The sequence below is a fragment of the Lepeophtheirus salmonis genome, chromosome 14, assembly GCF_016086655.4.
Source record: "Lepeophtheirus salmonis chromosome 14, UVic_Lsal_1.4, whole genome shotgun sequence".
In the NCBI taxonomy this organism is placed as follows: Eukaryota; Metazoa; Arthropoda; class Copepoda; order Siphonostomatoida; family Caligidae; genus Lepeophtheirus; species Lepeophtheirus salmonis.
In genome coordinates, this window is record NC_052144.2 from 5589351 (window position 1) to 5607857 (window position 18507).

Here is an 18507-nt window from a genome sequence, read left to right on the forward strand (position 1 = left end):
ATTGTTGCAGTAATTTATTAATTATCAGAAATGTATCACGGGAAGTGGAAAACGCATTTTAACAGAGAATTGGTGATTTGTTCTATCTGTCAGAAGGAAATACAGAAGGACAACTTTAATGATCACAAAGTTAAACTCCATAAGAATGACTTAAGCTGCAAGTATCAAGTGAAAATTGATCATAAGAAGCAAAAACATTGAACTTTGCTGTTAAGAAAACTTCCTCTGCAGAGGACTCTGAGACTAGCGACAATGTCCAGGGAGGTGAGAAGAGCAAGACTGAGGAGATGGAGTTTGTGGACGGAGACCCAGAGTACCCTGTCGTCTTCACGAGCCAGCTGGGTGACCCGATACTTACCGGGCGGGAGCCAAAGCCGAAGGACATCCAGACCAGAACCAGAGTGGAGACTGAGCGGGAAACTGTGCCTAAAGTCGAGAGAGATCATCCTCTACAGCCCAAGTTACAAACATACAGTCCTCAGATAAATGACAAATACTCCAGAGACTTTCAATATGATTGGTTCCGTAAGTTCCCGTGGCTAGAATATGACGAGGTTGAAAAGTCAGCCAAGTGTTTCGCCTGTTCCAAATTTTCCATTTTTAACCTTGGGAAATTTGAGTTCAAAACATGGAAAAACAGTTCCTCGTTGAAAGTTAATTCTAACAACAAAAAACACAAACTGTCGATGGAAAAGTGGATCAATTTCCTCACATCAAAGAGAAAGAATACCTCGGTTCTCGGCCATGTTCAGTCTCAACATGCTGAGGAAGTCGTGAAGTGGCGAGCTTATTTGAGGTATCTTTTCCAAACTGTTGGGTTCCTCACAACAAGGATTGGCTTTTGGGCGATTCCTAAACAAGAGAAAAGTTGACGGAATCTAATGAAAACAATCGAGGAAACTTCTTGGAGCTTTTGTCCCTGCGTTCACACGACAATCATATTCTCAAAGATAAACTGGAGGCCGAAGTCAAAAAATTTGGTTCAGCTGGGGCAGGTTTTGCCAAATGGACTTCACCTGGCATCCAAAATGAGCTGATAGAGATTATAGCATCCAAAATGACGGAAATTATAATTGAAGATGTCAAGACTTGTGCCGGCGATGAGAACTACTGGTTCTCTGTGATTGTTGATGAGACATCAGATATGTCAAACACGGAGCAGTTCAGTCTGTCACTGGGATATCTGATGAGTGAAGGCATCAAGAAAGAGAGCTTCCTCAAGTTTGTAAAAGTTACCCAGACTGACGGCAAATATTTGTTTGAGAAGCTTCACGAGGCTGTCAAGGATCTCGGCCTTAACCCCGCCCGCACTGTCTCCCTGGCCGCGGACAGTGCCTCCAACATATCCGGCATCAAGAAGGGTCTTGCCGCCAGGTGGAAGGAAGCAGCCCCACTGTGTGTCTACATCCACTGCTACGCCCATGTCCTCAATCTTGTAGTCAAGGATCTTCTCTCAGATATAACCCTGTTGAGAAATACAATGGGGACAGTACAAATTTTATACAACTTCATTGAAGGGTCACCAAAGAGGTCAGCAATCTACAAGTCGGTGAAGATAACAAGTAAAGATGAGGAGCATGCCAAGGTGATGACCCTGAAGAACCAGTCTGCTACCCGCTGGAGTCTCCACTACGATGCTGTACACGCTGTATCTCTAGGGATGGTCAGAATCATGAAGACCCTCATAATAATGAGAAAAGATAAAGATACATTGTCGAGTTCAACAGCAACTTCTCTGCTCAACAGCATCTTTAGTCACGAATTTGTTTTCAGCATTGAACTGTTGAAGACACTCCTCAGACACACATCTAGCTTGTCAGATGAACTTCAAGGCAGAAAGGTTGACGTAACAAAGGCCCGGAAACACGTCAACCTAGTGATTAGGACTCTTGAAGATCTTAAGAATGAGAAAATCTTTGAATCAATCTGGAAACTTGCTGAGTTGAAGTCGTCTGAGATGAAATCAGTATTTGACCAGGAGGACTCAATTGATTTGGAATTCAAGGAGGCGAAGATTCCAAGGAGAATAAAGTGGAAAGGAACAACTGAATCCTACTTCCGTGAAACACATTTCGATGTTGCAATCAATAAGATTGTATTAGAGCTTGAGAGCAGATTTGCCACCGACGATACAAACATCACAATGGATCTCATTGCAATCGTCAATGACAGTGAAGTGGAGACCTGTGTCATTGAGCGTGTCGCCAAGCACTACAGACTTGAACTCGAGCAGCTCCAGTCAGACCATGCAATCTTCCAGCAATTCAAGGTTAATATTATAATGTTTCATTTTGCATTATATGTTTAAAATTTATGTTTCTCTAGGCAGATATTGACACAGAAGACATGGTTTCGTCACAAATTGCTGCGGAGTTAATAAGCTCGGGAGTGTTCCGCCTGATGCCGGAGCTATACAAGGTGATCGTTATCCTGGCCTCAATGCCCATCAGCAGCTGTGAGGCGGAGCGGTCATTCTCCTGTCTCAGAAGGCTCAAGAACCACATGAGGACCACCATGGACCAGGAGAGGCTCTCCTCCCTCACCCTCTTGAACATGGACAGGGTGATGGTGGACAAGGTGCTCCATGAAGACATGGACAGTTTGATTGACACCTTTGCGTCAAGGAAAGAGAGGAAAAACTTCTTCTTCTAATCATGATAAAGAACACATGCATTTTTTCTTCATTTTTTCAAACACATCACCACGTATACATGCGAGTTAAGAACATCAAGACTTGTGAACATAATTTATTTTCTGTCGATGTAACCGTTTCATGGTATATTATAATCTCGTTCATTATCTTCATCCGTTATTATTTTAAAAATATTTAAGGAGGTTTAAATTGTTTGACTTAATTGTATAGTTCAAAAATTTTCTCTCATTCTTGCACCGTGCATTTTATACTCCATTATACTCCTTCCTTTATGAATAGGTCGGCATTGACTTTCCGTCTAGAGTTTTTCCTTTTCATTTTATTTTTCCCAATGTTTGCCTGAAGAAATAATGGTCAGACAGTCCATTGGACGATATTCTTGCAAGATTTAATCTATGCTGTAGCATTTGCCCTGTTTAAATATCCCACGTTCACCACTGAAAATCAACCGTTCACCCTTGTAAAGCGGACCGAAACATCTTCCTGACATACGGCACTGTTCATGAGCACACGTACTTTATACTTCGATATTCTCTCTTCAATACTTCAAGAATAAAAATACCATTTTTAGAAAATAAAAATAAAAGTTTATGTTGCAACGTTGTACAAAAAGTATGGTGCTACTATGAGTTCATATTTTTACAACTCTAATAATGTTAGTTCTTAGCAATGATCCACGAACACTGTCGTTTGAATATCATGTTAATCCTAAGAATATTGTAAATGTTATGTTAAACAAAAATGTTCTCTACAAACTGTGTCTTTCTGAATGTAGTGAACTCTGAAAGTTAGTGTAATTGATCAATTAGAATCTCGTTGTTTATCCTCTCATAAGTATCTATTTTTCCATTATACTATAATTTAAAACATCTGATCCAATCATGTTTTTATTTTTTATGGGTCATCAACTACATAACCAATAGAGTGTCTAAAAAATCAAAATTTTAGGAATTAATATCGGGAAATTTGTAGACTATTAAAAATATTTTGGAGGTTCCCCATTTTAGTTGAAATTATATTTATAAATGTTTTGCAGATCTCATTAATATTTTTGTTTTATAAATAATTAAGGCAAGAAATTGGATTTCTGGAGAAACTTGACTCGTATTTTTTAACCTATAAATATCAAATGGATCAAGTTTCGTTCTAAAAATTAAATTTTGTGTTTCCTGTTTTTTAGCTTAATGCATTATGAGTAAACCAATAATATTTCAATCTTTTCTTTCATATTAACTATTTATCAACCTCAATACCAAACAAATAGTTACTCTTAATAAAAATAAGGATAGTGTTATTTTCTTTACAGCAGAGTATTTGGGTTAAGTCGTCCCCACAAAAAAAATCAATTATATATAAAAAAGGTCATTTTTAATTTGTATATGCTTTGAAGAGACTCTGAGACCGACTCCCTCGAGGTAATATTTTTCACAAATTGTTTTTTTGAGAATTTACACCAATCCCAAACCCTCAATTGTCAAAATTTGCAAACTTTATTTTGTTGTTCATTACCTGATTGTCGATAAGGAGTAGCTCCTTATACCTATAATTATCGACCAGGAACTTGTAAATTGCAGTAGTCTTTATATTAGGTTTTATCCCCGTTTTCTTTTATTATTACCAATGTATGTAACCAAACGACAGCTCAAACAAAAACGTACAAGTTTTGTTTTTATCCCATGCGTCTAAGTAAAAAAGTGATGCATAAAGAACAAATAATAAGGCTACAGAGACTGTTGGTATCTCCATCCAGACTTCTTTCAAAATCAAAAATTCTGTAAAGGCCTTTTACAGCCAAGAAGAATCAAAACTGCTACAGCAATCATATGGCTCACCTCTAGCTTACCTCCTTATAGCCCTCCTCCAGTCCTGACCTCAATTCCCGGGACTCTGCAAATTGGGGTGTCATGGGGGAAAAAAATCTGTTTCACCTCTCATTTAAATTTGGATTCGTTCCGTGCTACTGTCTTGACACCGTGGTACGCCATATATATAAGCTTCGTTGTCAAGAGCTGTCAATCTGTTTGTCGGATGTCGACGTTGTTATTGCTTCTGAAGGAGAACATATTAATGAAAATATATAAATATATTGTTTTGGAATTGTCTTTTTTGATTCCATTATTATCACGTTTTTTTGTAATTTGCTCAAGCTATCAAAGCTACAAGTTTTGGGTTCCCACTCTATAGTATTTGTTTTCCAATCAAATAAAGCTATATCTGTATTCTTAATTACCATTCTCGAGCTATACCGATTTAATAGTTGTTTTTTACGTAATATTTGTAATAAAATATCGTTATTTTCAGGTTATCTTTTTCTTCAAAGTTTTTTTTATAAATGGCCTTTTTTTCCTAATATAATATTACATCACATTCTAAAGGGAATTGTATGTTTTTATTAATATAAATAAACATTATAGTTTATAATTAGTTTCTAAAGCCCTACTTTTATTAACCTTAGTAACATGCCTAAGTAAATTTATAAATATTTCCACAAATCCTGCCTTTTATAGATATAAATCATACCAATACAAAGAAAACAGAGGTATATCGGTACAAAAATGTTGACGTTTGGTCCGTTGCCAAATTTTAAGGACGGCTTTGACTACAATTTTAATTAGACTAATTTTTAACATAATCAAGCATAAATTAAATGAATGACAAAATATTCTTGTGCTTTAAGGAAACTTAGAGTTTAGTTAACTTATTTTTAATAATAAACTTTAATAAAATAATAGTAGAAAATATATCTTGTAGAGGGTGCTTTAAAAGTTAGATTTATTAATTGGAACGTAAAGAACGTATGAAGCGGATGAGATAAATACCAAATATTATATTAATGACAGAAACAAAATCTCGATAGGATTAGTAAACTTTCGAATAGAATCCGTTGTATCCATATAAAATATTAGGTAGAACAAAAAATTGTCAAACTTGAAAAGACGACATGACTCCATTTCCGTTTGCTGAAAACTGTTTTTCTTTTTTTCTACTAGTCCATTTACTAGTTTGCCAGTTATGGATTATTCCAAAAAACAATTAGAGACTTCTATTACGTAGAAATGCGACAAAATGGTAAACGAACCAGATTGGAGATGCGACGTTGTACAATTCATCCTCTCTAACATAAAAATAGATAAAAAAACATAATTTATATAATAAATGGTGTTAGCAGTTTTTTTTAATTTAATAACGATTTGGCATCTCTGATAGCTTAAAAAGGCTGATTTTTTTTAACCGAATGAGCTCAAATCAATAAAAAAGTTGAGGTTAGAGCAAAGTTTCTTCTTTATTAATTATACCTATCGGTATTTAAATAAGTGCCTTATTATTAGGAGATTAAAGCCATTTCAGCAAATATATCATATAAATTCAAACTATCAAGTCGGACTGATTATGAATAGGACCATTACTATCAGAGGCCACAGAACGCAAAAATATTTATTTTAAAAGAAGACCTATAATTTTGGGGTTCCATCATATTTTTTAATACTATCTATATTAAAATTCAGCAAAGTTTATATGTATCTCTGACTGGGAGGACACATTTTGACGAATGGGTGTTGCTAAAGAAGAGGGAAGTACTTGGTGAGTGAATATAAAAACAATCTTGAACTAAAATCAAGAAAAGTAAAAATCCCAATATTTCATGGGCATACATATATGACTCAATTACAGTCTTTGTATTCAAATTTGTGAGATTAGTTAAATTTCCACGAATTTGAACTATAGTTCAGAGTCTGTATTTGATTTAAAGGACTTTTATTGGTCCCGATATGGTCTTCCAAATAAAATATATCAATTCATTATTAATTCATTATGACAATCAATATAAACTACTTTAAGTACAATTCGCAACACACCCAAAGAGTTAATAAGAATAATTTTTTGGCAGAAATGGACGATAATTTGTCAACGAACATAAATGTAATCCCCTCCCAATTTTTTGAGAAAATTCGCTTTAACTTCTTACTTCTGTTTTGAGGGACAACATATATAAAATAAAATAGATTATAAATTTGACTTTATGCGAGTACTGGCAATTAGCTCCTGTTGCTAAACCCCAGATTATCATATTCAAATAAAATAAAAGGGGGAGGGAATACATATCTACATTTTTAAAGCAAAGGTTATCGAGGCTTAATAACTCTGACCAATGCTGGGTACTCCCTCTAGTACAATTATATTGATAAGCTCTGTCTGTACTGGACTTGTTGTCATGTAGTGGGAACATTAGTTTTTATCGTTAATACAAAACTGGATTCTTCTTTGCTTTTTTTAGCAGTCCAAATCGAACACATGAAGGGGTAAAAAGTGAAGGATGAACGGAAAAAAAGTGAACGAAAGAATGACAAACGTAAACTGTTCCAAAAATGAACAAATGCACAGAAAAAGGGTAAAACGGTCCAAGCCTGCTGTACTGGTAAATTAATCAGAGATCGCTATATACAGGACATCCGGTTACGTCTTTTTATACATTAATGAATTATTTTTTACTCGCTAGATGGCTTTTAAGTTCAGAAAATATTACTTAATAAAGACTTTTTCACGACAATTAGGAAGTGGGTTTTTTTTTATTTATTTTGCAAACGAAATTGACTCATTTCTTTCGAATTGTATCAAGTCACATATTACTCCAATTTTATCTCATGGTCACATAATGAAATGTCCTAATTTTCTTAATGGAATATCCTTTTAGATTTAAGTATGCAAGGGTTGATGTTATTATAAATATACCGGAGTCAAATATTGTTTTATTAATTACGAGTTTTTTTTCTTTTATGTTTTTCTCGATTGTCAAGTGTTCTACTAAAACAGAATAAAAATTGGTCTCAGGAATGAGAAAAATAATCAGGACGGGACTAAAAGATCATCAGTCCTTATTATTTTTTATGTGAGCAGACAATTGTCCGAAACATTTTTGTCGAAGGACAATTTGCCATAGAACATTTCGCCGAAAAAGGACATTTAATTTATTCATATATACAATTCTATAAATTTAGTTCAATTAAAAAGTTGTTATGATAAATAGGTATTGTTTATATACTGCACGTGCAAAGGATTACACGGTGTTGCTCGAGCGTAATATATAATAATCAGTCACACTAAGGCTAATTGGGAGGGAGCTGGAAATATCAATAACAATGGTCAATGATATTTGTTCTGTATTAATATACATCAAAAAAGTTGTCTATATGTGAAGACTATCTTTTTTTTTTGCGAAAAATCGAAATTCATGAAGAAAATTACAATAAATTTACTGGCACTATTTTGGCAGAAAAAGTAGAAAATAGCATTTATTGGTATTGCAAACAGAAACGCAATACTACCAAGAAAAATCGTACTTCTGAGAACAAAAAAGTTATGGAGAATAATGTTATTGGAAAAAAAACACTTGATAACTGGTTCATTTTGCAAAAAATCAAAAATAAGGTTATAAAATTGTTCGGAAATCGAAAATACTATACTTTTAATATGTTAGAGTCTAATATTATATATACAAATTACATCGTTTTATGGCATTTCTTCTTAAAAATTGAAAATTGACCTTTGATGAAAAAAAGACAGAAAATGAAAAAAAAAAGTATTCAGAAAATGACAAATATTTGATTTAAACTTCAATTTATATACGTGTTCAACTTTCGTGAAAACGAATTTACTGACGAATCTCTATAAACTTTATTAATCTAAAAATCTCACATTTCATTGGAAATACATTTTTTGCACTGAAAAAAAAATTGAAATTGCAATTTTACCGATTTCTTATTTAGCCTATACCTTTTTTTTTAAATAAAATTTAGAAATTGTTATTATATTAATTGTTTCTTGAGACGCCCGTCACTTTTTGATCTATAGCTCAACCCACTATCTAGTCTTCTTGATCTTCAAAAAACCATTTTTGTGTTTCGGCTATAGCATAAGCCTCCCTCCCCCTCTTAATCTATCTCCCCAAATCGACATAATATCTTCCCCAGCGTCAGAAGTAGACCCACGCAACATTTAAGTCTCCTTCTTCCAACCGTGTGGGCAGCTATAAAGTACACTAACTCTATTTTATTTAAGTAAATTTTTTTAATTATGTATATCAATTATTATTATATAAACGCAAAATTATTAGTATGTGGCTCGAATTCAGTTCCAATCTTTATCATTGTAGTTCTTTAAATGAATTAAAAAAATTATTTGACACTTCATATAATCATCTAATTTGGTTAATTATGGTGCGTATGGTTGGGGCCAACACTATGGGAGGGTCACAACTCTTGACAAATATTATGTGTGTTTGTCAATCCAATATGAATAATATATCATGTCGAATAGTAATTAATTGATAACTGAGAAGTGATTATCACTTCTTCTATTCATTTTGCTGTCGTTTTTGTGTCTTATTTCATTTTTCTATAGTACTACAACGGCAATGATTGGAACCACAATACTGTGCTGTGTTTACATAAAGATCATTGACGAAAATAATTATTTTTATACATATTTTTCTGCATAAAAACACTAATTAATTACTATGTATGAAATATATAGTAATTAAACAATACCTAATTATCCTAGAATAATTTTAAATTGAATTGAAATATACAATCGTATATACCAAAATATTAAATCAAAAATTTCGCCCATATTTTCGTTCGGATTGTCCTTCGACAAATGTCCGTTGGGGTAATGGTCCTTCAGCAAAAATGTTATAGGCCAATTATCTTATAACCGTTTTTTAGACCTATCCAACATTACTTGTAAGTTCATTAGAAGACTAAAAGTCATTATATATATTAATCATTATAAACCCAATATATAACTCAAAACATATTTTCAATCCTCCGTTAAAAGTAGCAAACTTCTTCAAAATTTATTTTATTAAATAAAAAACATTCAATAAACATACAATATTCAAAAATTAAAGGGTGATATTAACAAAACCTCGTAAGATTATGTAACTCTTAAAAAAATACCTACTCAAAAACTGGCCTCGGAATTTATCAAACATTTAGGTGGGGTCTACAAGAGATGTTTTCCTCATTAAACAATAAAAAAAAACCATGGAATTTTTTTATGGAAATTAGGGATAATTAATACACCATGTGCTTATTTTACAAATAATTTTTACCCCATACCCTCCTTAAAGCCACGAGTTTATTTTATTTTGTGGCACACACTAAAAATACCGATTAATTTTTTTGCAATGGTCATTTTACTAATTTATCAAATGGTATTTTTTTTTATTTTACTTTTAAACTGACACTTGTATAGAAAAGACAAAATCTTCTTTTAGCCTTTTTAAATATATTTTTCGATATGTCGACGTGGTTTGTGAATGCCCCCCTTTTTAAAGGGGTAGTGAAATGCCTCTTTTGAAATCCCTGCCAAATCCATTAAAAGAAGTCGATATGAATCTGAAAATTGTCCAAATCCTCGGGATTATACATCTAAAAAAAGTATATGTTGTAATCTGCACGAGTATTAGTGATCTTACACTATGTTGAAAATGTAGACGTATTAACGAGTAAGGAATACTATATTTTATTTAATTATCTTTTTCAGTAGATATGTCGTCTATCGAAGCTACCACAAATACTTTTTTAATTTACACTCAAGAGGATTTAGACCATTTTTTCATTTCTAGAAATCAATCTCCCATCTTTTTCAGTTCAAATTTCACTCAAACTTATTTTATATAAGCTGAAACGAGTCTTCTCTCAATCCTGCATCAAAACAATCTGTATTTTTTAAATGGTCCAATTTCTAATTAGTTTATTAAAAAATTGATAGTCGATCTCTTAATATCTATGGTAAATGATCTAGACATAATGTCAGAAGTGGTAAAAACAGTATTAATTTGCTAGCACAAAAAAAAACACGATGTATCTTGTTGTCAGCATTCAATTCCCTTGTCTTACTTGATACACCATGGCTATTTCATAATTTATTATTTATGGTGATTATTTATTAATATACTTATGCTACGTTTCCAAACGGACAAGAATACAACTTTTGTTGATCCGTCGTAGTCATTGTTTATTTTATTTGTCATTTTACTATTTCTATGAATAAATTTTGGCTATCATATAAAAAAATATATATATAAATATAATTGAATATCAATAAGCAATATTATTTATAATACAGTATGGAATAAGATAATATGAAGTATTTTGAAATTATGAATATGTCATTTCATATTTAATATTAATATTTTAAAAATTGTAAGACAACAATAATAGTCTGGGTGTACTTCAAAAATTAATAACACTTGGTGTGATTGAATTATTTGGCTAATTACCAGATGATTTCGGGTTTTTTTAACTGTTTCTTTGTGGAAGAAAGGTTGTATGATACAATAAAGATAACGATATTGATTGTAATCTGTACGTATCAAGGTAACATTGGTATTTGTTCTAAAAATATACCTAAGCAACGTAGTTATGATAAAATTAATATCCCATAAATAGATTAAATTCCTTCTGTATGTAGTAAAATAATTGCATCTCATGTTTAATATATTTTTATCAACATACATTGAAAAGTAGAATTTTTCTTTACTTAAAATTAACTGCTCACACCCTCAAATTTTAACTTTATTTTAAGAATCAGCACAACCAACTTCATCCTTAATTTTGAGAAGTTGGTTAACGATTGTTACTAAATGCACAAATTTCATTAATTCTCTTACTTCTGATACAGATGAATTACTTATTTATCATGTATAATTATAGTGCTTCTCTAAGACAGCTTATACATCTTAATCACACACTTGAGCTAAAAAAAAATTACCACCCCTGCTTTAGAGGCTCCCTTGATGATTTTGATAAGAAAATCTAAACAAAAGAAAAATATTTCTTAAATTACAAGTTGCGTGATTATATTTAAAGAAGTTCCGTGTTTTCTGTATATAATTTTATTTTTCTACAGACATATATTCTTTTTTTTTTTTTTAAATTGCATTCTTTATTTAAATAATTGTCTTTATGTATAGTATTGGATATTAAATTTTCTATGTCTTACTGAATTATTTCCTGACTTAGTTTATTTTAACTTGAATTACAAATCATTAATAAAGAATATTTACAAGATTTATAATAATTGATCATAAACAAAGCAAAAAAACTGTGCAGCCACATGACCAGATCGGCTTTTGATTAATGAATTTCTGCTTTATTTACTAAAGTCATGGAGTGAATTCCTTGTATCTTAGTTATTTTTTCATTTTTGTCCATTGGGATTTTTTCTTCGAGTTTTATATCGTATTTTTTAAGGGATTTGCTCCAGATACAATGATGCAAATTTACTACAATTGATATTAATGTATATGTTTTTCAATCTCAGAGGTTATTTTTCGAAAAAGTTATAATGAGGTATTTTTGCATAGTATTATGTCATTTTAATAGCTTAAATCTCCATATTCAATGATCTTTTTTGGTAGACAATATACATATGAAATACCAGATTCTAAAATTTCTATATGTGAAAAAATTTTTATTCATTGCTCAATTTGCAATTTTTTTTATATTATATAATCTGTAATGTAATATTATACAACTTAAACACATAATTGTATTTCAAATTTGCGAAAATAAAATTTGTATTTAAAATTATATGCTAGAAAATAAAACCAAGTGATGATGTCAAAAGAGTCAATTATTTATAATAGTACTTAGAAACTTATAAATAAAAAGAGTTTTAAAATACTAATATAGCATTTCTTTAATAGAGGCCTGATATTGATGATTAATTTAAAAAAAAATTCCAGTCATCTTGAAGTTATGCAAGTACCTTAAAATAATAATTTAGAAACTAATTTGATTAGAAAATTGTTACTAAACCTCTTCATAAAGGGAAAATACCTTTATACATTCCCACTGTATTTTTGGATCGATAAAATTTTGCAAGCTTTTCCATAAAAAAAAGGCAATGTTAAAGACCTATATAGTATATACATTTCTTTCATAAAAAATATACATACAAGTACAAAGCTATTGAAAAATTCATACTTTCTTGATGCAACGATCTAATAAAAAAAACATTTTATTAAGAAACTTACGGTATTCAAAGTAGAAAAATGTTCTACTTGTTCATCAATACACATACACCCATCAATAATAGTATATTGTAAAAAAATGTCCACAAAATAATTAATTTTATTTAGCATAATCGAACAATCCCAAGATAATTATCACCTTAGGGTTTGAAGAAAAGTAATAAAGGATTCATCTCAAGAAAATGAGTTTAGACTTGATTATGTAAACTTATTAGACATTTCAACTCATTTTTTACTGCTTCTAAATTGTAATGCAACCAATCGATACCGCCATGTAACAACATTTTTGCACGCAGGCTGAACCCCACATTAATTATTGTTATTAATGCCGTAGAACACTAAAATGAATAGTAAAATTTTTGACCTCTACAGGTTTGGCCTTTAAAGCATTTTTTTTATCAAGTTTTAGGCTATAACTACGATTCAGTGCCATTTTTTGGCATGAAAGACATTTCTAGATAAAATCAAAGGAAATAATAAATAGATGCAAACATTCACAATTTGAAAAATGAATTATTAATTAATTTATCTTGATTAAAATTATTCAAAAATGTATATAACCACTAAAAAAACGAGTAAAATGAAGGACCTTGCTTAAAAACGAATATCTTTTCATTTTTTTTCAAGTACTTTATATCTTAGCTGAAGTTATAGAATAGACCTTACATTTTCATTTTTTTAAATTATGTTTAAAAACAGGATTGATTTTTGGTAAATATAGTTTCTAATATATATTAAGAAATTTAATGCAAGTAGCTATTTAGGTTGCGAGACACTATATTACAATATTATTCCGGGCGGAAAAATTGAATCGGTAATATATCTATCAATTAATCCATTCTTTTGAATTTTTAAAATTTGTTTTAATGTCCTTACATCTAAATATTTAATTTTAGTATATATTATTGGTGAAAAGAGTTTATTTTTTTGTACAAAATATTTAGGTTAATCGATATTCAACGCAACATAAACAGCTTATTTTATGAAAATTCCGTGATAAATATAAAAAACAAAATTGACCAAAATCAATCAAAATCGACCTTTTTTTAAATGCAGTTTTTTAAGAATTAAAATATCCGTCTTTTATGAAACACAAAAGTTAAATTAGGTCTTTGAATATAATTATATCTAGTAGGAAATATAGTAAACCAATCAGAAAATAAATAATAATGACAACTCCTAAGGAAAAAAAAGTTTATACTTCAGATTACCAATTCTTAAAAAAAAGGACTACCTAAAAAAATACATACAAATTACATCACTATTTATTACAATAATAACAAATAATGTACAAAAAAGAAAAAAGAGCTCACGCAACCACTCAACCCACTGGTTGTGCAGCACGCATTAAAAGAATATCGGCCTTGTATACATTCCAAATTTTTTTTTTGGATTGATATTGAAACATATCTATTTTATAGAAATTGTGATTTATGACTTTCCCATGCCTGATAAATACTTTTTTAATAGTATGACAAATGGTTTATAGGTTACAATGGCTGAACTTATAATATGTCCTTATTTTAACTTATCAGTTCCTCCAACCCCGTTTATAGTCGGTGTACTTAGCCCTACACTTATTTACAGGTTTCTTTGGTTATATGCTCACGTTTACCATATTTATTTTCCATTTGTTTTTCGCATACAAATATTATACAACTCCACCACTGCTCCTACTATTGATCTATTCAGTAAAAGTACATCTAATATTGAATCAAAATGGAGATAAAAGAAACAGATTTTAAAATTTTCATCTCAAATAAACTATTTAATTTCATTCAATTGATATTAGGAATAATCAAAAAACATTCGTTTCTTTTTAGTATGAATCACTGAGCTTCAGATACACACGCTCGGTGCTACATTGTCACTTCTTAGATGATTAAGGGTGCACTAAAAAATAAGACAAACTTTACTTTATTTATATAGATACCATATGTTTAATGTATGACCTGGACCATACGTAAAACAATAGGAAATGGTGTTATTCTTTTGAAATCAATGTGCGTTGGTTCGCTCCTCGGTCGTTCCTAGGGAAGGAAATATATTGAACGTATATGGACATCAAAGAACATTCCTATTGAAAGTGGAGTAAACGTGATTCTATAATGATTGCCAATAATTAATCAGTACAACTCCTTCTGACCAATTAATAGAACATTCAAAAAAGTCAAAATTCCTTGAACATGGACAGGGTGATGGTGGACAAGGTGTTCCATGAAGGTATGGGCAGTTTGATTGACACCTTTGCGTCAAGGAAAGAGAGGAAAAACTTCTTCTTCTAATTATACATGCATTTTTTTCTTCATTTTTTTCATTTTGCGATTATCAAGATCTTTTTATTTTTTAATGCTTCATTTATAATATCGGAGCAAATATCGAAATTTCTACAATTTATCTCCAATACCCATAGGATCAGTATGATATATCAGTTTTCCAATTTTGATCCAACAAATCATGAGACATCTTATCAGGACCTTATTGATTCTGTCCAGTCCAGTCTCTGGACCTGTTTTATCGGTACTTATCAGTTGGTGCTTGGATCCCCCCAAAAAAAAAAAAAAACTTTTGATGATTTTGTATGGCAAATAAGATATATTAGATAATTTTTAGGCTATAGAATTATAGAAAACCCCTTTATGTTTTCGTTATAATGTATTATAGTAAATAACATAATATTATAAAATAACTTTATAATTAAAAAAAGGAATTAAAAAAAAACACCTCTATGACGACGTCCCGAGGGATCAATTTTACCTTCTTAAAGTACAAACAAATTAGAATAGATGAGACTGGACGGGATCGAGTTCTTCTACCCTAAATAAGCGCCGAGACAAAACTAGCTAAGAGAGAAGGAGGAATAAAATAGTACAAATCCCATTCTGTACATAAGAAGAACATAGTCTGGAATTACTTGGATGTTTATCCTCAAATCTACCCAAGTCCAACAAGGACTTCCACATTGAAATATCTAACAAATCTGTAAGTGTACTTTCATGATCACACGTAATCAATTTATACTTAAATATCAACTCCTCAAGAATGGAAGAATAATGATAAGACATTTGAATATTTAAAAAAAACTACTCAAATTACCAACTTCAAAAAATCTCACACGCGCCTTAGTTCTTATTTTATACAACACTATGCATTATTCATTGCATATGATTATGCAGTTAACTAGATAGGTAATTTGATTTTCTCCTTTAATTATGTATGCACTTATGTTCTACTGTTACAAATGATTACTTGGCTACCATTTGGAAATAATTATATGTATATTATACCTATCAATTATGCTTACTAGAAGAAATTTGATAAAGACGAATGCCTAATATAAATTTATTTACTCTGTACCGCCCCTCCCCGCATTGATCAGGATGCTCAACCAATTAGGTATAATCAAGCATTGTACCGGCTTACCCGTTAGTCTCGGTAATAGTACTCTAATATTGGTCGAATTACAAGTCTGCAGCAACACCTCTCTTTTTGTACTTATGATGCTCTAACGAGTTATTGTTTTAGGTAAGTAAAAATATAAAATAGTCTGGAGATCGTAAGCAGTATTGTAGAACCTGAATCCGGATTTTTTTTTTTTTTTTTTTTTAAATCTTTGCATCACCTTTTAAGACATAAAAAGGCAATTGAGCAAAGAAATCACGGATTTGAAGCTTTTTTCAATTAATTAGACTGAAAAAGGGCTTAAAAAACTATATTTTTATCTTGTAAGAGCAGAAAAAAAATTGAATTTGAGATAGAAATTAGATAAATTAAAGTAAATAATATTTTTTATAAGTAATTTTAAGATTTTCAATGTGTTATGGCAGAGTGAGATATAATATAATTTATAATGGTATATCCCTGATCAGTATTATGGATATTCTTTAGCAAAACAAAAAGTTTGCTTTAAAGCATAAATATTAAAAATAACACAGAAGAATAAACAGAACGAGGAAAAGTTTGCAAACTTTTTTTATATGTTCTTTTCGTAGTAAGCGTTACTAATTTATCCTCAATGAAAGATTTTATAATTTTGATAAATTCATGGATTGAATTCTCATTTACTGGGAACTTGTCTTTGAAAGTAATCACAGAAACCAATTTGTAATATTGGGATCTTAAGAAATATCTGGATGCCTGCAGTAAATAATAAATAATGTGGATTTAAGTATTTATATTTTAAGCTAGTCCTACCCATATATTATCAACTCTCATATTCTATATTCTCAACGTTATCACCAATTGTGTGTAGGTTGATTTGTAAAGCCTGTGTGTCCATTTTTTTGGAACTGGGTAACTCAATCCAACCTTCTTCCAGTGGAGAAAGTAAATATTCAATCCCTTGTCAATTTTGTAAGGTTACCCACTGCCAAAGAAAAGAACTGTCCCTGTAGTCAGGGGCAGTTAAGTTTGAGTTTGAAATTTTAAAAATTAAACTAAATAATATGAATTGAATTTTAAATATTGTGACGCCCAGTACAAAGGGGGCAGTTGCAACAAGTGCGGCAAATTTCATCGCATTGCTTATTATTTTTATTTATAATATGTCCATAGTTGTTTTTTTCAAGCCTTTTTCCATTTTCTTTTCTATTTTCTACTATTTTTATAGATTTCGACCAACTTTTTGATAACTTGTTTTGTCCATCCTCTGGGACAACCTTGTCCCTCAAGATAAGGCACTGAAAATGGATCGTGTAATTAGTCTTCCAGGAAAACAATAACCCAAAACATACGACCAGGGCAACAAAGGGAGTAGCTCAAGAAGAAACACATGAAGGTCATAGAGTGGCCTGGCCCGTTTCCGCAACCTCAAACCCATAGAAAATCTGAATCATTGAAGAAACCTACAAAACCAGCAAAGGATCTAATACCTTATTGAATAAAGTTAGTGAATGCTCATGTACCTCATCTTAAAATATTACTTTCTTATGTAATATATCTTAAAATGTGACCAAAAAAATAATAAAATAATTATTATTCAGTTGTTATTGTTCTACATTGAAGAAGAATACGGAATTTTCAATATTTGAAAATATTTTGAGATACCAAAGGAATTTTAATCTCAGATTTTAGACAAGACGCCCACACTTACTAAAGTGTACGAAATTTATACAGAATCACACATATACGGGTCAACTGTAAATATAAAAAAACGCCGCCTTATCAGAGGAGAGGTCTTTACGGAAGAATATATTGCTATAATCTTTTTTTTGTTGTTGTTGTTGTTGATAGAATGTTTTTACTGAAAATTTCGTCCTACATTTTTGCTTGACCTCCACCACCTTGATTACAGCATATAAGTTCGTATTCAGGCCAGGACCTGTGCTAAAGGTGTATCAAATTTGTGTGTCCTCAAGAAACAAAAAACGAAAAATTGATAAACCTTGAGTCATACTATTGTAAGGTCTGTTCATTTCTTTGAGCCGGTTTGTTTCATATTACTAATGCCAAAGGTTTTCATATTGAATACAATATGATTTTTATGCTCCTTGTACTACGATATGTCAAAATATCTAGAATCTTGGAAAAAATTATTTGAGAGAAAATTACTCTTTGATCAAAATTATATTATAATTAAATGTATACCAGGTTTAGTTCACCTTTTCATTTAGTTCAAACCTATCATTAAAATTATTGAATGTCGATAGGGAAGCTTACAAAATCGGCAAGGGTTCAAATACTTACTTCCTCGACTGTATGTATAAAATAAAACTCAAGAAAAATAATTAAAATTAACTTCTAAAGAAGATACAAAGTATATGTGGGAGAAGTGATGATCATGTTTTAAATGTTGTACTCATTGTAAGTTTTTATT

At 30.9% G+C, this 18507-nt stretch overlaps 1 protein-coding gene and 1 long non-coding RNA gene across 2 annotated transcripts in view; both read left to right on the top strand.

Moving 5' to 3' along the window:
- LOC139907232 (uncharacterized) overlaps positions 1-17647 on the top strand; it is a 30598-nt gene extending 12951 nt beyond the window's left edge. Inside the window, exon 3 of the long non-coding RNA XR_011783683.1 lies at positions 17302-17647. This is a non-coding gene — a long non-coding RNA (uncharacterized lncRNA). The remainder of the gene's footprint in view (positions 1-17301) is intronic.
- Positions 864-2799, top strand: LOC139907216 (zinc finger MYM-type protein 1-like). Its single transcript, XM_071893476.1, has 2 exons — positions 864-2269; positions 2326-2799. Exons 1-2 carry the CDS (start codon positions 1058-1060, stop codon positions 2650-2652), a joined length of 1539 nt encoding a protein of 512 aa, XP_071749577.1. The 5' UTR covers positions 864-1057; the 3' UTR covers positions 2653-2799.
- Positions 17648-18507: the final 860 nt, after the last annotated feature.